This window comes from Oncorhynchus keta, chromosome 29 (genome assembly GCF_023373465.1).
Source record: "Oncorhynchus keta strain PuntledgeMale-10-30-2019 chromosome 29, Oket_V2, whole genome shotgun sequence".
NCBI lineage: Eukaryota > Metazoa > Chordata > Actinopteri > Salmoniformes > Salmonidae > Oncorhynchus > Oncorhynchus keta.
The window spans coordinates 4,439,539-4,465,115 of record NC_068449.1 but is presented as its reverse complement, the minus strand read 5'-3'; the positions used below and the strand labels follow the sequence as shown (position 1 = coordinate 4,465,115).

Sequence of the window (25,577 nt, the reverse complement as noted above, 5' to 3'; positions counted from 1 at the left end):
AGCGACAGGCAGGGGGTAGAATACCTCCAATCCTCCAATTAGGAAAACCAAAATGGCAAGTAAGCCCAATAAACACATTTTGGGTCTAAGAATGGGACATGAAAGTTAATGCTGTATAATTTGAAGAGTTTTTTCATGTCAATTGTCTCAATTTCCTCGTTACCCTCTTCAAGACTCTTCATGTCTTTATGTTCCCCAGCAAATCAACAATATTGACTTAGTTAGTCTGCGTTTATTTCACCAGAGCTGTGAACACACCGCCGGTAGTGCTAGGAATACAATAAAATAACATTTGACAATAAGGAGGAATGATTCTGGATTTATTTTGGAATATAAAAGAAAACAAGAGGCTGAGGGAATATAAATATAAACATGTATATATTTGTAAGCTTTGTAATGACTGTCAGTGCTACATACAAAGTAAGGGACTACAAGAGCGTAAAAACAAATGTTAATTTAACTTCAGAAAGCAACATTTTAAACCACCTGACAGATACCACTGCTACAATAAGTCTATATCTTCTTCCAACAGTGTTTGTCCTGACACCGTTTGGTAAAGGAGCATAGCAGTGACTGTATACACTGAAATACAAAACTAAAATATCCTCTGGGGTCATGAAAGCCTGCACCAAGCCCCGCATTTGCGGGCCTCAACACACACTCATCAGACACTCTTTCCCCCAAAATCATGCTGCAGCCACGGCATCTGTAGTCTTGCTGCAGTTCTGGAATAAGTGAAGAAACAGAGATCGTATAGCCCAGCAGAATAAACATTCCCAAATGTTTGCATGTGTGTTGATTAGTACAGTACAACAGTTCTGTTTTATCGGTTCTGCTTTTAAGTTAACTTGCATCTACGCATGAATTGAAAACTGTGCCGTGTCTATACACATGAACAAACATAGAAACCATTTTTTTGTGACAGATGTTTTTCTACATGGATAAAATGAAACAATCTTTAGCATATTCATACTCAAATGTCAATACCAACCAATGAATGCAAATATAAATATCCTTTACTTCCAGTCAGATGTTTTATATATATATATATATATATATATATATATATATATTTTTTTTTTTTTATTTTATTTTTTTAATTTTTTATTTATTTATTATTTAATAAGAGCCTTACAAAAATAACAGGAACAAGAAATACATATCATTTGAATGTGCATAAAATAGTCGATTAGCTTATGTGACTAACATGTACATGGAAGTGTCTAACTCATGTACTTTCCAGAGATGCTTTGACACTTGACAAAGACCGGGTCCACAGAGGCCACTTTGGCAGCCATAAAAGAGGAAATACAATGGAGGACTGCTGTCAGATTGCCAAACTCCAGCTCCTGCAATGGAAAGAAAAAGACGGAATACAAATGGTGAGGAATATTCTTAACAATTTGCATAATATTTACATAATGTTTGCATACATTAAAATGTCACAATTACTTTTGTAACAAATAGGCACTCGTCTTAATAATAATAACAATAACAACAACAACCTCTACTTGTTCCCCACATGGAATTTACCAGAAATATTTTAGTTCTATATATTGATGAGGTAGCAAAAGCCAATTTGAGTAATAACCACAGTATTCAGAACATTCTTCTCCCTATCAATACCATTTTTAAAGTGGAACTGGCAGCATTTTATCAACGTGAAATCGTATTCAAATCTCTCTCAGAAAGAATATGACCGCTTTTTGTACATTTTTTTTCTTCTGACAAGCAAGTATTTAGACATGACATTTGTCAGTTTTCATAAATTCATAAAATGTTAGGGAACGATGTACAGTAGAGGAAGTTCTATAGAAATGCATGTAGAATGGGAAAGTGGCCTTGGGGTTTTGGACAATTAATAGACAGTAGTGCAGCACATACAACCTAATCAAACCATCTCTCCTCCAGGACCGGAGTCAACGCAGAGAGTGGCACCATAGCCAATCAGAGCTACAGTAGGGGCTTTATGCAAACAAGCCATTTACCACACAGACCGGTGTGCTATAGCCAATCAGAGCTACAGTAGGGGCTTTATGCAAACAAGCCATTTTCCACACAGATCTGACATCATTAACCTATAACCGGACTGTGTGTTTACAGGCAGGTGCAACAGCGCAACTTTAAATCGTTATAACGCATTTGTAAAAAGCCACAAAATAGACCCTGAATGGATTTCTGCAAAAATGTCAATCTCACGGGAGTCCTCTTTTACAGTCCTATTAATGAAACAACCATGCACAGGTAGGTTCTCTCTCCCTCAGTTGTGCACATCAACAACAACAACAACAAGATCAACAACGAATGTTAGCTTGAGTGAGGTGAGCTAAAAATCTAACGAGGGAACATCAGATAAACCCTCTCAAATCTTTTCAACTAGTTGGCCCGTTACAATTGCACTGATAAACGATGGGGAATAGTAGCCTGCTTGTCCTTCTGCAGCTTTCCTGCAAATGCATGCTTGTCCCAACCCACGTTTTGACAACTGAATGGTTTGTTCGTAAATTCCAAAGCGCACACTGCACTATTGACAGGGGACGCTCTGGTCAAGGAGGCTGATATGAGGGTTCCTCACAACGGCAGTCCAGCAAACCAAGATAACTGGCTGAAATTGTCTAGCTTGCTAACTACTTCCAGACACAAATGAGAGAACACCTGACTCTGACCATTTTAACCCACTATGCCGTCATTGAAAATAAGAATTTGTTCTTAACTGACTTGCCTAGTTAAATAAAGGTTAAAAAAAAATACAACCTGATAGTAATATTTGTTGGATTAGCAAGAAATGTATTGGTGGTCCTTCTGTAGCTCAGTTGGTAGAGCATGGCGCTTGTAACGCCAGGGTAGTGGGTTCGATCCCCGGGACCACCCATACGTAGAATGTATGCACACATGACTGTAAGTCGCTTTGGATAAAAGCGTCTGCTAAATGGCATATATATTAATCATGCATTGAACTGCATCCATCTATTCTGCCAACAATTGTTTTATTTTATTTAACTAGGCAAGTCCGTTAAGAACAAATTCTTATTTACAATGACAGCTTTGAAACAGTGGGTTAACTGCCTTGTTCAGGGGCAGAATAACATATTTTTACCTTGTCAGCTCAGGGATTCGATCTAGCAACCTTTCGGTTACTGGCCCAATGCTCTAACCACTAGGCTACCTGCTGGTTACTGGCCCAACGCTCTAACCACTAGGCTACCTGCTGGTTACTGGCCCAACGCTCTAACCACTAGGCTACCTGCTGGTTACTGGCCCAACACTCTAACCACTAGGATACCTGCTGGTTACTGACCCAACACTCTAACCACTAGGCTACCTGCTGGTTACTGGCCCAACGCTCTAACCACTAGGATACCTGCTGGTTACTGACCCAACACTCTAACCACTAGGCTACCTGCTGGTTACTGGCCCAACGCTCTAACCACTAGGATACCTGCTGGTTACTGGCCCAACGCTCTAACCACTAGGCTACCTGCTGGTTACTGGCCAACGCTCTAACCAACGCTGGCCCAACGCTCTAACCACTACGCTACCTGCTGGTTACTGGCCCAGCGCTCTAACCACTAGGCTACCTGCTGGTTACTGGCCCAACGCTCTAACCACTAGGATACCTGCTGGTTACTGGCCCAACACTCTAACCACTAGGATACCTGCTGGTTACTGGCCCAACGCTCTAACCACTAGGATACCTGCTGGTTACTGGCCCAACGCTCTAACCACTAGGATACCTGCTGGTTACTGGCCCAACGCTCTAACCACTAGGATACCTGCTGGTTACTGGCCCAACGCTTTAACCACTAGGATACCTGCTGGTTACTGGCCCAACGCTCTAACCACGAGGCTACCTGCTGGTTACTGGCTCAACGCTCTAACCACGAGGCTACCTGCTGGTTACTGGCTCAACGCTCTAACCACTAGGATACCTGCTGGTTACTGGCCCAACGCTCTAACCACTAGGCTACCTGCCGGTTACTGGCCCAACGCTCTAACCACTAGGATACCTGCTGGTTACTGGCCCAACGCTCTAACCACTAGGCTACCTGCTGGTTACTGGCCCAACGCTCTAACCACTAGGCTACCTGCTGGTTACTGGCCCAACGCTCTAACCACTAGGATACCTGCTGGTTACTGGCCCAACGCTCTAACCACTAGGATACCTGCCGGTTACTGGCCCAACGCTCTAACCACTAGGCTACCTGCTGGTTACTGACCCAACGCTCTAACCACTAGGCTACCTGCTGGTTACTGACCCAACACTCTAACCACTAGGCTACCTGCTGGTTACTGACCCAACACGAACCACTAGGCTACCTGCTGGTTACTGACCCAACACTCTAACCACTAGGCTACCTGCTGGTTACTGGCCTAACGCTCTAACCACTAGGCTACCTGCTGGTTACTGACCCAACGCTCTAACCACTAGGATACCTGCTGGTTACTGGCCCAACGCTCTAACCACGAGGCTACCTGCTGGTTACTGGCCCAACGCTCTAACCACTAGGCTTCCTGCTGGTTACTGACCCAACGCTCTAACCACTAGGATACCTCCTGGTTACTGACCCAACTCTCTAACCACTAGGATACCTGCTGCCCTGATGCCTTACAGTATGTCATAGAATTGAGTCAAATATAACCTATTTTAAAACCTCTTATTAAGTTGTTTTTGTAGCATAAACTAGACATTTGATATTTTTTTGATTATTTCGTTTTTCTGTTTGTTTCATATCTGCAAAGTAGTAAAAACGCTGTCAGTTCCATTTTAATATGCGGCCACAGTATTCTAACATTCTGCCGTCTATCAATACTCTCTTCAGAGAGGCCACTGCAATGGAAGTTGAGTTGATGTCATATGCAGCGTCACCTTCATCTCGATCTGTTTGTTTTCAGCGTTCTTGAAGAGGAGTTTCACCCTTGTTTTCCCATCATCAGAGGAGCCTTTCAGTTGAGAGAATTTGTATCTCCATAATATACTCTACAGGGGAGGGGATAACATTGAGGAATATAGTAAGGGTTCATTATTTTTTGACCAATCGGTAAACAGTAGGTATTAACCAGTCTAGCATGGACAATACCCCCCCTACTATAGCCTGTTGAACATTCAGTTAGATTAGTGAATGAACGATGACTCACCTTCGAGGAGCTCTCAGAACAAGTGAAGCCTGATCCAAAGTCTACGGTCAAACACAGTACTTTACTCTGGCTGCTGCACATGTAGGTCTTTGACTGTTGAGAGACAGATCGCTATTTTAGAGAACAAATCACACATTTCAACACGGACTGTACATTTACTTCAAGGAAAAGGAAATAAATATGTCAGTCTATTTTAAAACGTCTCATACTAAAACGTTTTCATTCTGGAAATCAGAGGATATCTGAAGATGGGGTGTACTGAACAAAAAAAAGTTGAAATAAATGTGCATTTTCATTGTGTTTCTAGTGAGGGGTATCTTAGGTGGGGAGGTAACAAAGGGAGCAATTAGGATTCTGTTCATGTATTCTGGGTGAAAGCTTAGGAACTGCTGTCAGGGTCAGAGTATAGTCTCTATGGTGTATTGTGAAATGAATGACATCCAAGAAAATGCTTGAACACCCTCTGAGCTTTGAATAATTACAGAATTGGACACCCACCCACTCAAGGGTTCAACAAACAGCTTATTAAAAAATATATATATATATAAAAAAATAATGCAATGAAATAGGCTATCCATTTATTTAGTCCTGGTATTGTCACAGCAGTGTTCAATCCACTATGCTGGGTAGAAATGTTTGATTGTGTCATTTGAGAATAATCCTGAACTAGTTCTGCATCGTTAGTCATAGTTTGGCTGTACTGATCGTACCAACTCGATATGAAATGCAAGAACCAAAATAACATATATCTGTGGGTGCCTCGTAGTCTTCCATTTACTGCCCTAACATGAACAACCAAACGTGAGACACAATGCTGAGGACCCGCTGGGCAAAAAAAAACTGATTGAATTAATGTTGTTGCCACGTCATTTCAACCAGAAAAAAATCTGTGATGTTGAATTAACCTGGAAAACTGATTGGATTCGCAAAAAGTAAATCACCATTATGGCATTTCCTTCTTCTTCTTTTTTTCACCCAACTTTTAATCTAAATCCAATGACATGGTGAAATGTTTTGTTGATTTCACGTTGAAGTCACACGAGTTGATAACTCAACCTAATGTATATCCAAATTAGACATGTCATCTGTGCCCAGTGTAGCTCATACTGGAACTAATGCTTGTGGCTCTGTGTTGTGGCTCTGTGTAGAATCGCTATCCTTCATTGTTCATTCAGTTCTTCAGTCTAAAGACACCAGGATGCTCCTTAGTGACCAGTCTAAAGACACCAGGATGCTCCTTAGTGGCCAGTCTAAAGACACCAGGATGCTCCTTGGTGACCAGTCTAAAGACACCAGGATGCTCCTTAGTGACCAGTCTAAAGACACCAGGATGCTCCTTAGTGACCAGTCTAAAGACACCAGGATGCTCCTTAGTGACCAGTCTAAAGACACCAGGATGCTCCTTAGTGACCAGTCTAAAGACACCAGGATGCTCCTTAGTGACCAGTCTAAAGACACCAGGATGCTCCTTAGTGACCAGTCTAAAGACACCAGGATGCTCCTTAGTGACCAGTCTAAAGACACCAGGATGCTCCTTAGTGGCCAGTCTAAAGACACCAGGATGCTCCTTTAGTGACCAGTCTAAAGACACCAGGATGCTCCTTTAGTGACCAGTCTAAAGACACCAGGATGCTCCTTAGTGACCAGTCTAAAGACACCAGGATGCTCCTTAGTGACCAGTCTAAAGACACCAGGATGCTCCTTAGTGACCAGTCTAAAGACACCAGGATGCTCCTTAGTGGCCAGTCTAAAGACACCAGGATGCTCCTTTAGTGACCAGTCTAAAGACACCAGGATGCTCCTTTAGTGACCAGTCTAAAGACACCAGGATGCTCCTTAGTGACCAGTCTAAAGACACCAGGATGCTCCTTAGTGACCAGTCTAAAGACACCAGGATGCTCCTTAGTGACCAGTCTAAAGACACCAGGATGCTCCTTAGTGACCAGTCTAAAGACACCAGGATGCTCCTTAGTGGCCAGTCTAAAGACACCAGGATGCTCCTTTAGTGACCAGTCTAAAGACACCAGGATGCTCCTTTAGTGACCAGTCTAAAGACACCAGGATGCTCCTTAGTGACCAGTCTAAAGACACCAGGTTGCTCCCTGGTGACCAGTCTAAAGTAATGTAATGTAAAGACACCAGGTTGCTCCTTAGTGACCAGTCTAAAGACACCAGGATGCTCCTTTAGTGACCAGTCTAAAGACTCCAGGATGCTCCTTAGTGACACTTTTGGTTGTGAGTTTCAGGTACTGCTTGTTCCCCCCCATCTCATGAGGCTGGTGGGAGCCTGCTGTTTTCAATCATTTACTACAGTGAGCAGTGAATGCAGTGGGACTCAACAGCCCCTGAGTGTCTTGATGTAAAAAAAAAATATTTAAAAAATAAATAGATTCTCCAGCCTGAAATTGAGTTGCCATGAAAAGAAACCTGCATGAGGGCATATTTACTTAGCCACGTTGTGTGAGAGGTTGCTGTAACATGGTAAATAGAGACTACACATTGCTAATTGGAGACTTTCCACAGTAGGGATTGGGATAATACGACATGCAGTGGTTTCAGGAAATGTCCATACCACAGTTACGGTTAGCGCTGTGGTTCTACTCTACATAATACAATGAATAAACAAATAGTATGACCCTGTCCAAGTTTGATGTGAAAACACCAACACCTAGCTCCATACAAAACGAGTAAAACTGTGAGGGACAAAACAGTCCAGTTAGGTTTGTCCTCACTAATGTTTATTTAAAGTTTATTTAAAGCAGGATAATGTTCAGACTGGGCTCACTGTATCAGCTGTTAATAACACCTCAGGATAATGTTCAGATTGGGCTCACTGTGTCAGCTGTTAACACCTCAGGATAATGTGGACAAAATGCTTGATCATTTTGGAGATTTAACTTGCCCCCCTATGTCCTTCGTAGTGTAAAAGGCCCACTATTTGTATTTATTATGGATCCCAGTTAGTTCCTGCCAAGGCAGCAGCTACTCTTCCTGGGGTTTATTATGGATCCCCATTAGTTCCTGCCAAGGCAGCAGCTAGTCTTCCTGGAGGTTTATTATGGATCCCCGTTAGTTCCTGCCAAGGCAGCAGCTACTCTTCCTGGGGTTTATTATGGATCCCAGTTAGTTCCTGCCAAGGCAGCAGCTACTCTTCCTGGTTTTTATTATGGATCCCCATTAGTTCCTGCCAAGGCAGCAGCTAGTCTTCCTGGAGGTTTATTATGGATCCCCGTTAGTTCCTGCCAAGGCAGCAGCTACTCTTCCTGGGGTTTATTATGGATCCCAGTTAGTTCCTGCCAAGGCAGCAGCTACTCTTCCTGGGGTTTATTATGGATCCCTGTTAGTTCCTGCCAAGGCAGCAGCTGCTCTTCCTGGGGTTTATTATGGATCCCTGTTAGTTCCTGCCAAGGCAGCAGCTACTCTTCCTGGGGTTTATTATGGATCCCTGTTAGTTCCTGCCAAGGCAGCAGCTACTCTTCCTGGGTTTTATTATGGATCCCTGCTAGTTCCTGCCAAGGCAACAGCTACTCTTCCTGGGGTTTATTATGGATCCCTGTTAGTTCCTGCCAAGGCAGCAGCTACTCTTCCTGGGTTTTATTATGGATCCCCGTTAGTTCCTGCCAAGGCAGCAGCTACTCTTCCTGGGGTTTATTATGGATCCCTGTTAGTTCCTGCCATGGCAGCAGCTAGTCTTCCTGGAGGTTTATTATGGATCCCTGCTAGTTCCTGCCAAGGCAGCAGCTACTCTTCCTGGGGTCCAGCAAAATGAAGGCAATTACAGAGCCTTCAGAAAGTATTCAGTTCTTCACTTTTTCCACATTTTGGTTGTGTTACAGCCATAATTTGAAATGGATTCAATTGAGCTTTTGTGTCACTGTTACATTTTTACACATTCATTAAAAATGAAAAGCTGAATTGTCTTGAATCAATATGTATTCAACCCCTTTGTTATGGGAATCCTGAACAAGTTCAGGAGTAAAAATTGCTTAACAAGTCACATAATAAGTTACATGGACTCACTCTGTGCAATAATAGTGTTTAACATGATTTTTGAATGACTACCTCATTGCTGTACCCCACACATACAATTGTGACATTGACACAGTTTGTGTTTAATGGCTGTGATAAGGGAAAACTGAGGATGGATCAACATTGTAGTTACTCCACAATACTAACCTAATTAACAAAGTGAAAAGAAGGAAGCCTGTACAGAATGAAAATATTCTAAGAGGGTACTAAAGTAATACTGCAAATCATGTGGCAAAGAAATGCACTTTTTTGTCCTGATTACAAAGTGTTATGTTTGGGGCAAATCCAATACAACACATTACTGAGTTCCACCATCCATATGTTCAAGATGTAACGTTTGTCGTCGGAAGGAGACCAAGGTGCAGCGTGGTAAGCGTACATTATTTTATTTAAATGTTCCACTAAGAAAAACAATAAACAATACAACGACGAAAAGCTTCGTCGTGCAAACTACATGCACTCAAACATAGACCAGATCCCACACTGAAGGAGGGAAAAATGGCTGCCTAAGTATGATCCCCAATCAGAGACAATGAAAGACAGCTGCCTCTGATTGGGAACCACACTCGGCCAAACACAAGGAAATAGAGAACATAGAATGCCCACCCAAATCACACCCTGACCTAACCAAACATAGAGAATAACAAGGCTCTCTCATCTAATCTCGGTGGCGGCTCCGGTTCGGGGCGGCTCCGGTTCTGGGCGTATCCAACGCTCCCTCGCTGATCCCTCCACTTCTGTGGAACCGGACCGTGGATCATTGCCGGAGACTCTGGACCGTGGATCGTTGCCGGAGGAACTGGACCGTGGATCATTGCCGGAGACTCTGGACCGTGGATCATTGCCGGAGACTCTGGACCGTGGATCATTGCCGGAGACTCTGGACTGTGGATCATTGCCGGAGACACTGGACCGTGGATCATTGCCGGAGACTCTGGACCGTGGATCATTGCCGGAGACTCTGGACCGTGGATCATTGCCGGAGACTCTGGACCGTGGATCATTGCCGGAAACTCTGGACCGTGGATCATTGCCGGAGACTCTGGACCGTGGATCATTGCCGGAGGAACTGGACCGTGGATCATTGCCGGAGACTCTGGACCGTGGATCATTGCCGGAGACTCTGGACCGTGGATCATTGCCGGAGACTCTGGACTGTGGATCGTCGCCGGAGACTCTGAACCGTGAATCATTGCCGTAGGCTCTGAACTGAACCGGACTTCAGCTTGTCGCCGAAAACTCCGGACTGGGGACCGTCGCAGAGGCTGCGGACTGGGGACCGTCGCTGGGGGCTCTGGACTGGGGACCGTCGCTGGAGGCTCCGGACTGGGGACCGTCGCTGGAGGCTCCGGACTGGGGACCGTCGCTGGAGGCTCCGGACTGGGGACCGTCGCTGTAGGCTCCGGACTGGGGACCGTCGCTGTAGGCTCCCGGACTGGGGAACGTCGCTGTAGGCTCCGGACTGGGGACCGTCGCTGGAGGCTCCCGGACTGGGGACCGTCGCTGTAGGCTCGGACTGGGGACCGTCGCTGTAGGCTCCGGACTGGGGACCGTCGCTGTAGGCTCCGGACTGGGGACCGTCGCTGTAGGCTCCGGACTGGGACCCGTCGCAGAGGCTCCGGACTGGGGACCGGCGCTGGGGGCTCCCGGACTGGGGACCGTCGCTGGAGGCTTCGTACGTGGAACCGGAACAGGTCTCACCGGACTGTGGAGAAGTACTGGCAGCCTTGTGAGTGGAGCTGCCACAACACATCCTGGCTGGATACTTACTTTAGCTCGGTGAGTGTGGAGAGCTAGCACGGGACACACTAGGCTATGACGGCGCACTGGAGGCATAGTGCGTAGAGCCGGCGCAGGATATGCTGGGCCGTGGAGGCGGTCTGGAGCGCAGAGTTGGCACAACGCGTCCAGGCTGAATCCCAGTTCTGAATCCCAGTTCTGTGCTGCCAATGACTGGAACGAACTACAAAAATCTCTGAAACCGGAGACACATCTCTCTCACTAGCTTTAAGCACCAGCTGTCAGAGCAGCTCACAGATTACTGCACCTGTACATAGCCCATCTATAATTTAGCCCAAAAACTACCTCTCCCCTACGATATTTATTTATTTTGCTCCTTTGCACACCATTATCTCTACCTTGCACATTCTTCCACTGCAAATCAACCATTCCAGTGTTTTACTTGCTATATTGTATTTACTTCACCACCATGGCCTTTTTGCCTTTACCTCCCTTATCTCACCTAATTTCCTCATATTGTATATAGACTTATTTTTCTACTGTATTATTGACTGTATGTTTGTTTTACTCCATGAGTAACTCTGCGTTGTTGTATGTGTCGAACTGCTTTGCTTTATCTTGGCCAGGTCGCAATTGTAAATGAGAACTTGTTCTCAACTTGCCTACCTGGTTAAATAAAGGTGAAATATATATATTTTTTTAAAGTTAGGGGAGCTGGAACAGGCCGCACTGGGCTGTGCTGGCGAACTGGGGCTACCGTGAGTACAGCTGGCGCAGGATATCCTGGGCCGAAGAGACGCACCGGAGGCCTTGAGCGTTGAGCTGACACAATCCGTCCTGGCTGAATGACCACTAAAGCACGGGAGCTTGCACAGAGTGCACCGGGCTGTGGCTGCTCACTGGGGACACACCGTGTGCATCACCGCATAACACGGTGCCTGACCAGTCACACGCTCCCCACAGTAAGCACGGGAGTTGGCTCAGGTCTGAATCACACTCGGAATCACACTCGGCCAAACACAAAGAAATAGAGAACATAGAATGCCCACCCAAATCACACCTGACCTAACCAAACATAGAGAATAACAAGGATCTCTAAGGTCAGGGCGTGACACAAGCACAGTGGTGGCTGCATCATGTTATAGGTATGCTTGTAATCATTAAGGACTGGGGAGTTTTTCAGGATAAAAAAAAATACTGAATGGAGCCAAGCATTCAGGAATTCAGGTTCTAGAGGAAAACCTGGTCCAGTCTGCTTTACACCAGGCACTAGGAAATTAATTTTTCTTTCAGCAGGGCAATAACCTAAAACACAAGGCAAAATCTACACTGGAGTTGCTTACCAAAGAAGACAGTGAATGTTCCTGATTGTCCGAGTTACAGATTTGACTTAAATTTGCTTGAAAATCTATGGCAATACCTGAACATGGTTGTCTAGTATTGATCAACAACCAATTTGAGAGAGATTGAAGAATTTTGAAAAGAATAATGGGTAAATATTGTACAATCTATGTGTGGAAAGATCTTAGACTTACCCAGAAAGACTTACAGCTGTAATCGCTGCCAAATGTACTTCTACAAAGCATTGACTCAGGGTGTGAATACTTTGTAAATGAGATTTTCTATATTTCATTTGAAATACATTTGAAGAAATACGCAAAAACATGATTTCACTTTGCCATTATGAGGAATTGTGTGCAGATGGGTGAGAGAAATCTATGTAATACATTTTCAATTCAGGCTGTAACACAATAAAAATGTGGAATAGTTCAAGGGGTGTGAATACTTTCTGAAAGCACTGAAAAAAAACATTACACAACAGATTTCACAACACATTAAGTGTGTACCCTCAGGCCACTACTCTACTACCACATACAGTGGGGCAAAAAAAGTATTTAGTCAGCCACCAATTGTGCAAGTTCTCCCACTTAAAAAGATGAGAGAGGCCTGTAATTTTCATCATAGGTACACTTCAACTATGACAGACAAAATGAGAAAAGAAATCCTGAAAATCACATTGTAGGATTTTTTTATGAATTTATTTGCAAATTATGGTGGAAAATATGTATGTAGTCATGGCTCTATGTAGTACTGTGGAATAGAGTTCCATGTAGTCATGGCTCTATGTAGTACTGGGGAATAGAGTTCTATGTAGTCATGGCTCTATGTAGTACTGTGTAATAGAGTTCCATGTGGTCATGGCTCTATGTAGTATTGTGGAATAGAGTTCCATGCAGTCATGGCTCTATGTAGTACTGGGGAATAGCGTTCTATGTAGTCATGGCTCTATGTAGTACTGGGGAATAGAGTTCTATGTAGTCATGGCTCTATGTAGTACTGTGTAATAGAGTTCCATGTGGTCATGGCTCTATGTAGTACTGTGCATCTCCCATAGTCTGTTCTGGACTTGGGGACTGTGAAGAGACCTCTTGTCACATGTCTTGTGGTGTCTGAGCTGTGTGCTAGTAGTTTAAACAGACAGCTCAATGCATTCAGCCTGTCAATACCTCTCTCAAAAACAAGTAGTGATGAAGTCAATCTGTCCTCTACATGCATATAATATTATTGTTGTACATTTATGGGCCAGCCCTGCTGCTCTGTCCTGGGCCAATTGTAATTTTCCTAAATCCCTCTTTGTGGAACTTGACCACACGTCTCGACAGTAGTCCAGGTAAGACAAAGTTAGGGCCTGTAGGACCTGCCTTATTAAGAAAGGCAGAGCAGCGCTTTATCATGGACAGACCTCTCCACCATCTTAGGGGAAGGATGATACCTAGTCCTAGTTGTACAACTGAATGCCTTCAACTGAACTGTGTCTTCTGCATTTAACCCAACTCCTCTGAATCAGAGAGGTGTGGGGTGCTGCCTTAATCAACATCCACAGTGTGGTTAACTGCCTTGCTCAGGGGCAGAACGATTTTACCTCGTCAGCTCAGGGATTCGATCCAGCAACCTTTCAGTTACTGGCCCAATGCGCTAACCACTTGGCTACCTGCTGTCTTAGCTATATGTTTTTTGACCTGGACAATTTAAAATCCAGAAGTGTATTATTTTACTCCAAGCATTTTAGTCTCCTCAATTTACTTAATTTCCTGACCATTCATACAAAAATATTTAGTTGAGGTTTAGGGTTTAGTGATTGATTTGTCCCAAATACAATGCTTTTAGTTTTTGAAAAATTAGGACTAAGGGAGTGAATGTAATTTATAATAAGGCTTACAGGAAAATATATTTGACCTAAACCTCCATGCTATTGAGAAAACCCAAGTACCCCTCCCCTATAGCCAAAATAATAATTACAACAAAGAGGATAGCAGAGAACATGCGTACCGATCCATTTTACCCTCACTTCCTGGACAGACCAGAGCTTAACAGGATATGCAGTTTTAGATACTGTTCTTCGTCCTGTCAGAATTAATTAAAATGAAGACTGTTGAAATGAGATATGCCTACTTGAATTTCTACTTTCAGCACCACAATGTAAATGACTCAATCTGAATTATTGTGAGGTCAATAACTCTGATAAATATATAATGGGAAAGAAACATATTGGTTTTTATTCAAATCAATTAGAGTAGTAGCAAGCGATCAAAGTTGACCTCCGGTCCTCCTTATCTTCGCGCTCTCCTTCTCCAACTGAACCCAACATCGGCTCTAAGCTAGTCCACGCGCAAGGCCGAATCCAAAATTATTTTCACAATAAACCTTTGACTTTCCTCCTGAACTGAACCCCCTGAACTGCCACCGTAGCACTAAACAGCACAGCCTGTGGTTAGGCAGCACACACAGTTTTTGATTAGCAAGAGCAGAGCAGGCCAGGCCTCAAGGTTGGAATATCCAATGTAGTGTAATGCAGCCTATTTTTATTTATTTATTTATTTCCCGGCAGCTATATTAGAAATGTAACTTTGTCTCTGTGAATGGTTTGTCCTCTGACAAATCAACTGTCAATTTCAGTGTTCCTCAAGGTTCCGTTTTAGGACCACTATTGTTTTCACTATATATTTTACCTCATGGTGATGTCATTCAGAAACATAATGTTAACGTTCACTGCTACGCGGACGATACACAGCTGTACATTTCGATGAAACATGGTGAAGCCCCAAAATTGCCCTTCCTGAAGCCTGTGTTTCAGACATAAGGAAGTGGATGGCGGCTTTTAAACTCGGACAAAACAGAGATGCTAGTTCTAGGTCCCAAGAAACAAAGGGATCTTCTGTTGAATCTGACAATTAATCTTGATGGTTGTACAGTCGTCTCAAATAAAACTGAAGGACCTTTGCGTTACTCTGGACCCTGATCTCTCTTTTGACGAACATATCAAGACTATTTCAAGGACAGCTTTTTGCCATCTACGTAACATTGAAAATATCTGAAACTTTCTGCCCAAAAATGATGCAGAAAATCTAATCCATGCTTTTGTATTTCTAGATTAGACTTCTGCAATGCTCCACTTTCTGGCTACCCGGATAAATCACTTAACACGGCTGCTAGAATCTTGACTAGAACCAAACAATGTGATCCTATTACTCCAGTGCTAGCCTGGCTTCCTGTTAAGGCTAGGGCTGATTTCAAGGTTTTACTGCTAACCTACAAAGCATTACATGGGCTTGCTCCCACCTATCTTTCCAATTTGGTCCTGACGTACATACCTACACGTATGCTACGGTCACAAGACGCAGGCCTCCTTACAGTCCCTAGAATTTTTAAGCAAACAGCTGGAGGCAGGGCCTTCTCCTATAGAGCTCAGTTTCTATGGAATGGTCTGCCTACCCATGTGAGAGACGCAGACTCGGTCTCAACCTTTAAGTCTTTATTGAAAACTCATCTCTTCAGTAGGCCCTATGATTGAGTGTAGTCTGGCCCAGGGGTGTGAAGGTGAACGGAAAGGCACTAGAGCGACAAACTTCCCTTGCTGTCTCTGCCTGGCTGGTTCCACTCTCTCCACTGGGATTCTCTGCCTCTAACCATATTACAGGGGCTGAGTCACTGGCTTACTGGTGCTCTACCATGCCGTCCCTAGAAGGGGTGAGTCACTTGAATGGGTTGAGTAACTGACGTGATTTTCCTGTCTGGGTTGGTGCCGACCTCGGGTTTGTGCTGTGGGGGAGATCTTCGTGGGGTATACTCAGTCTTGTTCAGTGTAGTAAGTTGGTGGTTTGAAGATATCCCCCTAATGGTGGTGGTGTGTGGGCTGTGCTTTGGCAAAGTGGGTGGGGTTATATCCTGCCAGGTTGGCTCTGTCCGGGGGTATCGTCGGACGGGGCCACAGTGTCTCCCGACCCCTGATGTCTCAGCCTCCAGTATTTATGCTGCAATAGTTTGTGTGTCAGAGGGCTAGGGTCAGTCTGTTAGATATGTTATATCCTGTGTCCTGTGTGAATTTAAGTGTGCTCCCTCTAATTCTCTCTCTCTCGCTCCCCTCCCGGAGGACACAGGCCCTGGGACCACGCCTCAGGGCTACCTGGCATGATGACTCCTTACTGTCCCCAGTCCACCTGGTCGTGTTGCTGCTCCAGTTTCAACTGTTCTGCTTGTGGATATGGAACCCTGACCTGTTCACCGGACGTGCTACCTTGTCCCGGATCTCCTGTTTTCAACTCTCTCTCTACCGCACCTGTTGTCTCTAGCCAACTCACATTTACTCCTGAGGTGCTGACCAGTTGCACCCTCTACAACCACTGTGATTATTATTATGTGACTCTGCTGGTCATCTATGAACGTTTGAACATCTTGGTCATGTTCTGTTATAATCTCCACCCAGCACAGCCAGAAGAGGACTGGCCACCCCTCAGAGCCTGGTTCCTCTCTAGGAGGTTTCTTCCTAGGTTTTGGCCTTTCTAGGGAGTTTTCCTAGCCACCGTGTTTCTACATCTGCATTGCTTGCCGTTTGGGGTTTTAGGCTGGGTTTCTGTATAAGCTGTATAAGTGACTTCGGCTGATGTAAATAATACATTTGATTAATTGATTGATTGTGCTTCTCCGCACATGCACTTCGTAGCCTATAGGCTATGGATCATTTGACTGAGACCACACTAAATAGCCTATACGCACAATGGATATTGTGTTTCCAGCGGAGTGTCAGAGATGAGGGCAGCATCAGGCACACATCAATATATAGCCTCATAAGCAACTAATTCTAAAACACTGAGAAATAGTTCAAATTACATGACCCTCCCTGGACTAGATAAACAAATAAATACTAAACCCTACCCTTGACTGAAATTGAAAAAAGCATGACCCTCCCCCATTTTCCTCCAGGTAACATTTCTATCTGTCCCTAACTTATTTCTTGCCAACCATTCTGAAACTGACTGCAGCTCTTTGTTAAGTGTTGCAGTGATTTCACTTGTAGCTGATGTGTATAGTGTTGAGTTACCAGCATACTTAGACACACAGGCTTTTATTTTAGAGCCAGTGGCAGGTAATTAGTAAAAAATTGAAAAAAGTAAGGGGCCTAGACAGCTGTCCTGGGGAATGCCTGACTCTACCTGGATTATGTTGGAGAGGCTTCCATTAAAGAACACCCTCCGTTCTGTTAGACAGGTAATTCTCGATCCTCGACATAGCAGGAGGTGTAAAACCAAAACACATACGTTTTTCCAGCAGCAGATTATGATCAACTGCTGCACTGAAGTCAAACAAAACAGCTTCCATAATCATCTTTTTATTATCAATTTCTTTCAGCAAATCATCAGTCATTTGTGTGCCTGTAACGTCGTTCTTCGTTTGTAGAAAGAGAGTCGGACCGAAATGCAGCGTGGTGGTTACTCATGTCTTTAATGAAGAAAGCGATACATGAAATAACTATTACAAAATACAAAACAACAAACGGAACGTGAAATCTAATTACAGCCTATCTGGTGAAACTACACAGAGACAGGAACAATCACCCACGAAATACAAAGCGAAACCAGGCTACCTAAATATGGTTCCCAATCAGAGACAACGAGAATCACCTAACTCTGATTGAGAACCACCTCAGGCAGCCAAGCCCATACAACACCCCTACTCAGCCGCAATCCCAATAATACAAAAACCCCAATACGAAATACAACAACATAAACCCATGTCACACCCTGGCCTGACCAAATAATTAAAGAAAACACAAAATACTAAGACCAAGGCGTGACAGAACAGTGCCGGTCAAAACCATGTTGTGGGCATCTGTCCATGGTGGCGTGCTGAAAAATCTGTTAGTTTGTTTCCTGTGAAATCCACCCTCGCCGCCCGACCATTGTATCTGGTAAAACAAATGAGGAACAGCTCGGGACTTTTCCTCGGGAAATGTTTACTAAGGGTTGAGTAACAGGCTGGTTTGTCAGTGGCGTTTGATTCTGGTTGCCAGTAAAGGGTGCTTTGCTATCTCTTGGTTGACTGGCAGATCTACTGGTTGCTTCAGATCTCAGGACTGGTTGACGTTCGTCATTGGTGGAAGAAGGTGAGGACCAATCTGGAAGAGACTGGGACCAATGGAAGAGCGTGGTTGACTGTCAGATCATATTGTATTTAGAGACTGAATACTGAACACTTGAACAAAAACAATAAAGCGACAAAAAGACTGAAAAGTCCTGACTGACAGCTTTGACTGGTGCAGCAAGACACAGAACAGCTCCAAAAGAATCACCCACAACTCAAAGGTGAAGGCACTGAAAACAGGCTGCCTAAGTATGGTTCTCAATCAGGGACAACCAGGCTACCGCAGGAGGGAAGGATGGTTCTCAATCAGGGACAAGGCCAGGCTACCTACTGGAATGGTTCTCAATCAGGGACAACCAGGCTACCTACGTATGGTTCTGGAGGTCAGGGACAACCAGGCTACCAGGTGCACTGGGTTTCAAGCCTGCCCAGGGACAACCAGGCTACCTATCCCGTAGGAAGGGCTGGTTCTCAATCAGGGACAACCAGGCTACCTAACACTGTATGGTTCTCAATCAGGGACAACCAGGCTACCTGGCAAGTATGCCCCCCCGATATTTTTTCTCAACCGCGTCAGGGACAACCAGGCTGCCTAAGTATGGTTCTCAATCAGGACAACCAGGCTACCTAAGTATGGTTCTCAATCAGGGACAACCAGGCTACCTAAGTATGGTTCTCAATCAGGGACAACCAGGCTACCTAAGTATGGTTCTCAATCAGGGACAACCAGGCTACCTAAGTATGGTTCTCAATCAGGGACAACCAGGCTGCCTAAGTATGGTTCTCAATCAGCTGGGACAACCAGGCTGCCTAAGTATGGTTCTCAATCAGGGACAACCAGGCTGCCTCATGTCTTATGGTTCTCAATCAGGGACAACCAGGCTACCTAAGTATGGTTCTCAATCAGGGACAACCAGGCTACCTAAGTATGGTTCTCAATCAGGGACAACCAGGCTACCTGATTGAGTATGGTTCTCAATCAGGGACAACCAGGCTACCTAAGTATGGTTCTCAATAAACCCAGGGACAACCAGGCTGACCTAAGTATGGTTCTCAATCAGGGACAACCAGGCTGCCTAAGTATTTGGTTCTCAATCATTGGGACAACCAGGCTACCAAATGTTTACTGGTTCTCAATCAGGGACAACCAGGCTGCTATTCTTGGTATGGTTCTCAATCAGGGACAACCAGGCTACCTAAGTATGGTTCTCAATCAGGGACAACCAGGCTGCCTAAGTATGGTTCTCAATCAGAGACAACCAGGCTGCCTAAGTATGGTTCTCAATCAGGGACAACGATTGACCGCTGCCTCTGATTGAGAACCATACCAGGCCAAACACAGAAATTATAGAAAAAAGAACATAGACTGCCCACCCCAACTCACGCCCTGACCATACTAAAACAAAGACAAAACAAAGACAAATTAAGGTCAGAACGTGACACTGATAGCACACTTACAGGCTTAGATTGAATAGATGAGAGCACTTCCTTACAGGCTTAGATTGAATAGATGGCAAATAGGAGTGGCAATATTGTCTGCTATCATCCTCAGTAATCTTCCATCCATGTTGTCAGACCCAGGTGGCTTGTTATTGTTGATGGACAACAATCATTTTTTCACCTCTTCCCCACTCACTTTATGGAATTTAAAATTACAATGTTCTCTATTTCATAATTTGGTCAGTTATGGATGGATGTCTAGGTTCAGAATGTATTGTTGTCATGCCTATGTTTGCTAATCTTTCCAATTCAAAAAATCATTAAAGTAGTTGGCAATATCAGTTTGTTTTGTGATGAAAGGAGCCATCTGATTCAATGAATGATGGAGCAGAGTTTGCCTTTTTGCCCAAAGTTTAATTTAAGTTGATCCAAAGCTTTTTATTATCATTGTTTTATGTAAATTATCTGTTTCATAGTACACTATGTCCTTCACTATGTCCTTCACTATGTCCTTCACTATGTCCTTCACTATGTCCTTCACTATGTCCTTCGTAGTGTACCAGGACAACTATGTCCTTCACTATGTCCTTCGTAGTGTACCAGGACGACTATGTCCTTCGTAGTGTACCAGGACGACTATGTCCTTCACTATGTCCTTCACTATGTCCTTTGTAGTGTACCAGGACGACTATGTCCTTCGTAGTGTACCAGGACGACTATGTCCTTCACTATGTCCTTTGTAGTGTACCAGGACGACTATGTCCTTTGTAGTGTACCAGGACGACTATGTCCTTCGTAGTGTACCAGGACGACTATGTCCTGTCCTTCGTAGTGTACCAGGACGACTATGTCCTTCGTAGTGTACCAGGACGACTATGTTCTTCATAATAGTGTACCAGGACGACTATGTTCTTCATAATAGTGTACCAGGACGACTATGTTCTTCATAATAGTGTACCAGGACGACTATGTTCTTCATAATAGTGTACCAGGACGACTATGTTCTTCATAATAGTGTACCAGGACGACTATGTTCTTCATAATAGTGTACCAGGACGACTATGTCCTTCATAATAGTGTACCAGGACGACTATGTCCTTCGTAGTGTACCAGGACGACTATGTCCTTTGTAGTGTACCAGGACGACTATGTCCTTCGTAGTGTACCAGGACGACTATGTCCTTCGTAGTGTACCAGGACGACTATGTCCTTCGTAGTGTCGACTATGTCCTTCGTAGTGTACCAGGACGACTATGTGCCATTTAGCAGACGCTTTTACCAGGACTTACTATGTCCGTATGGGTGGTCCCGTAGTGTACCAGGTACCAGGACGACTATGTCCTTCGTAGTGTACCAGGACGACTATGTCCTTCGTAGTGTACCAGGACGACTATGTCCTTCGTAGTGTACCAGGACGACTATGTCCTTCGTAGTGTACCAGGACGACTATGTCCTTCGTAGTGTACCAGGACGACTATGTCCTTCGTAGTGTACCAGGACGACTATGTCCTTCGTAGTGTACCAGGACAACTATGTCCTTCGTAGTGTACCAGGACAACTATGTCCTTCGTAGTGTACCAGGACAACTATGTCCTTCGTAGTGTACCAGGACGACAATTGCTTTGTAGTGTACCAGGACGACTATGTCCTTCATAATAGTGTACCAGGACGACTATGTCCTTCGTAGTGTACCAGGGCGACTATGTCCTTCGTAGTGTACCAGGACGACTATGTCCTTCGTAGTGTACCAGGACGACTATGTCCTTCGTAGTGTCCTCTATGTCATATTCATGTTGTATCCTCCATTTTGTATTCTACAATAAACACAAGTCCCAGTCCAATTGAAGTACAGGATACATCAGCACGACATGACCATCTGTTCCTGCTTTCAAGGGTTCAGTCTATGAAAGATTAAGAGAGAATGTTCATTTTATTGGGCTTCATTTTGTTTGATAGGCCATTCCTTATTTTATTCTGCAGTTTATATGTTAAATTGTTTTTTTTGTTTGTTGGTACAGCCAAGAACTTGCCTATGGAATGAATGTCCTCAGAATTAAGTGGCAACTTAATTGAGCCCTGTGGAATCACGATGTTGAACTATCCATGAACAAACAAGCCACTCTATAGAACATAATGGGATTGTACTTGCCTTCAAAAGAGACAGATTTTCTCAACAGCCAATGAGTTTTAAGAACTTGCGCTTGGCCAACCTTTTTTTTTTGAGCAGAACCAAATTATGGAATTTTGTGGGTTCACACTTTGCCCTTAAAATGTATTTCAGCCCTGCAGTGATTTAAATCTCTTCTGACAGGTTCTTTCCTCTGTATTATTTATACATGTCTGTAGTTAAGGGTTCTGAGCATCATAGCCCTCCAGCTTAACTGCGTTTCAGCCTTTTACTTTGGTTGGCTGCTTTTGAAGAGGAGATTTATACAGAACCCCACCGGCCATTCGATGAGGCCCCGACTTGACATCTAGCATACTGTTGACTCTTGGTTCAAGTGAATGAATAGAGAAGAGCTCAAAAAAAGGGAGCTTAGTTATACTGAAAACATCAAATCTCATTCTGAAGCATATCTGTGAAGGTTTTGACAATTGTCCAATGTGTACAGTGCTAATAAGCCTGTTATTATGAAGGATCCTGCACTGCTCATAAAGTTGTTATGAAACATACATGTCAGGTGTAATCAATGCCAGTAGATCCCATTCAAATACAAGGTGTTATAAACTATCACAGATACTCTATTGATACTTCTGTCAGCACAACACCACTCTAGTCTGCATACAGCTGACAGTACAACACCACTCTAGTCAGCATATACAGTAGCTGACAGTACAACACCACTCTAGTCAATCATACAGTACAACACTACTCTAGTCAGCATACAGCTGACAGTAAAACACCACTCTAGTCTGCATACAGAATAACACCACTAGTCTGCATACAGCTGACAGTACAACACCACTCTATTCTGCATACAGCTGACAGTACAACACCACTCTAGTCAGCATACAGAATAACACCACTCTAGTCAGCATACAGCTGACAGTACAACACCACTCTAGTCTGCATACAGAATAACACCACTCTAGTCTGCATACAGCTGACAGTATAACACCACTCTAGTCTGCATACAGCTGACAGTATAACACCACTCTAGTCTGCATACAGTACAACACCACTCTAGTCTGCATACAGCTGACAGTACAACACCACTCTAGTCTGCATACAGAATAACACCACTCTAGTCTGCATACAGCTGACAGTATAACACCACTCTAGTCTGCATACAGCATACAGTATAACACCACTCTAGTCTGCATACAGTATAACACCACTCTAGTCTGCATACAGCATACAGTACAACACCACTCTAGTCTGCATACAGCACAACACCACTCTAGTCTGCATACAGCTGACAGTATAACACCACTCTCGTCTGCATACAGCATACAGTACAACACCACTCTAGTCTGCATACAGCTGACAGTACAACACCACTCTAGTCTGCATACAGCTGACAGTACAACACCACTCTAGTCAGCATATACAGTAGCTGACAGTACAACACCACTCTAGTCTGCATACAGAATAACACCACTCTAGTCTGCATACAGCTGACAGTACAACACCACTCTAGTCTGCATACAGCTGACAGTATAACACCACTCTAGTCAGAAAACAGCTGACAGTATAACACCACTCTAGTCTGCATACAGAACAACACCACTCTAGTCTGCATACAGCTGACAGTACACCACTCTAGTCAGAATACAGAATAACACCACTAGTCTGCATACAGCTGACAGTATAACACCACTCTAGTCTGCATACAGAACAACACCACTCTAGTCTGCATACAGAATAACACCACTCTGATCTGCAGACAGTACAACACCACTCTGATCTGCAGACAGTACAACACCACTCTAGTCAGCATACAGTACAACACCACTCTAGTCAGCATACAGTACAACACCACTCTAGTCAGCATACAGCTGACAGTACAACCCCACTCTAGTCTGCATACAGCTGACAGTACAACCCCACTCTAGTCTGCATACAGCTGACAGTACAACACCACTCTAGTCTGCATACAGTACAACACCACTCTAGTCTGCATACAGCTGACAGTATAACACCACTCTAGTCTGCATACAGCTGACAGTATAACACCACTCTAGTCAGAAAACAGCTGACAGTACAACACCACTCTAGTCTGCATACAGAACAACACCACTCTAGTCTGCATACAGAACAACACCACTCTGATCTGCAGACAGTACAACACCACTCTAGTCAGCATACAGTACAACACCACTCTAGTCCGCATACAGTACAACACCACTCTAGTCAGCATACAGTACAACACCACTCTAGTCAGCATACAGTACAACACCACTCTAGTCAGCATACAGCTGACAGTACAACCCCACTATAGTCTGCATACAGCTGACAGTACAACACCACTCTAGTCTGCATACAGTACAACACCACTCTAGTCTGCATACTGTACAACACCACTCTAGTCTGCATACAGAACAACACCACTCTGATCTGCAGACAGTACAACACCACTCTGATCTGCAGACAGTGCAACACCACTCTAGTCAGCATACAGTACAACACCACTCTAGTCAGCATACAGTACAACACCACTCTAGTCAGCATACAGTACAACACCACTCTAGTCAGCATACAGTACAACACCACTCTAGTCAGCATACAGTACAACACCACTCTAGTCAGCATACAGTACAACACCACTCTAGTCAGCATACAGTACAACACCACTCACAGCTGAAAGTATAACACCACTCTAGTCTGCATACAGCTGACAGTACAACACCACTCTAGTCAGCATACAGTACAACACCACTCTAGTCTGCATACAGTACAACACCACTCACAGCTGAAAGTATAACACCACTCTAGTCTGCATACAGTGCAACACCACTCTAGTCTGCATACAGTACAACACCACTCTGATCTGCAGACAGTGCAACACCACTCTGATCTGCAGACAGTGCAACACCACTCTAGTCAGCATACAGTACAACACCACTCTAGTCAGCATACAGTACAACACCACTCTAGTCAGCATACAGTACAACACCACTCTAGTCAGCATACAGTACAACACCACTCTAGTCAGCATACAGTACAACACCACTCTAGTCAGCATACAGTACAACACCACTCTAGTCAGCATACAGTACAACACCACTCTAGTCAGCATACAGTACAACACCACTCTAGTCAGCATACAGTACAACACCACTCTAGTCAGCATACAGTACAACACCACTCTAGTCAGCATACAGTAAAACACCACTAGTCAGCATACAGTACAACACCACTCTAGTCAGCATACAGTACAACACCACTCTAGTCAGCATACAGTACAACACCACTCTAGTCAGCATACAGTACAACACCACTCTTGTCAGCATACAGTACAACACCACTCACAGCTGAAAGTATAACACCACTCTAGTCAGCATACAGCTGACAGTACAACACCACTCTAGTCTGCATACAGTACAACACCACTCTAGTCTGCATACAGTACAACACCACTCTAGTCTGCATACAGTACAACACCACTCACAGCTGAAAGTATAACACCACTCTAGTCAGCATACAGTGACAGTACAACACCACTCTAGTCTGCATACAGTACAACACCACTCTAGTCTGCATACAGTACAACACCACTCACAGCTGAAAGTATAACACCACTCTAGTCAGCATACAGCTGACAGTACAACACCACTCTAGTCTGCATACAGTACAACACCACTCTAGTCTG

At 44.2% G+C, this 25,577-nt stretch overlaps 1 protein-coding gene across 1 annotated transcript in view; it reads right to left on the bottom strand.

Moving 5' to 3' along the window:
* Positions 1-1,081: 1,081 nt before the first annotated feature.
* Positions 1,082-25,577, bottom strand: part of LOC118376487 (gamma-2-syntrophin-like) — a 69,192-nt gene continuing 44,696 nt past the window's right edge. The window contains exons 15-17 of the mRNA XM_052485382.1: positions 5,137-5,229; positions 4,868-4,978; positions 1,082-1,349 (exon numbers count right to left, since the gene is read on the bottom strand). Of these exons, the coding sequence (XP_052341342.1) occupies positions 1,224-1,349; positions 4,868-4,978; positions 5,137-5,229 (330 nt within the window). The 3' untranslated portion in view covers positions 1,082-1,223. The remainder of the gene's footprint in view (positions 1,350-4,867; positions 4,979-5,136; positions 5,230-25,577) is intronic.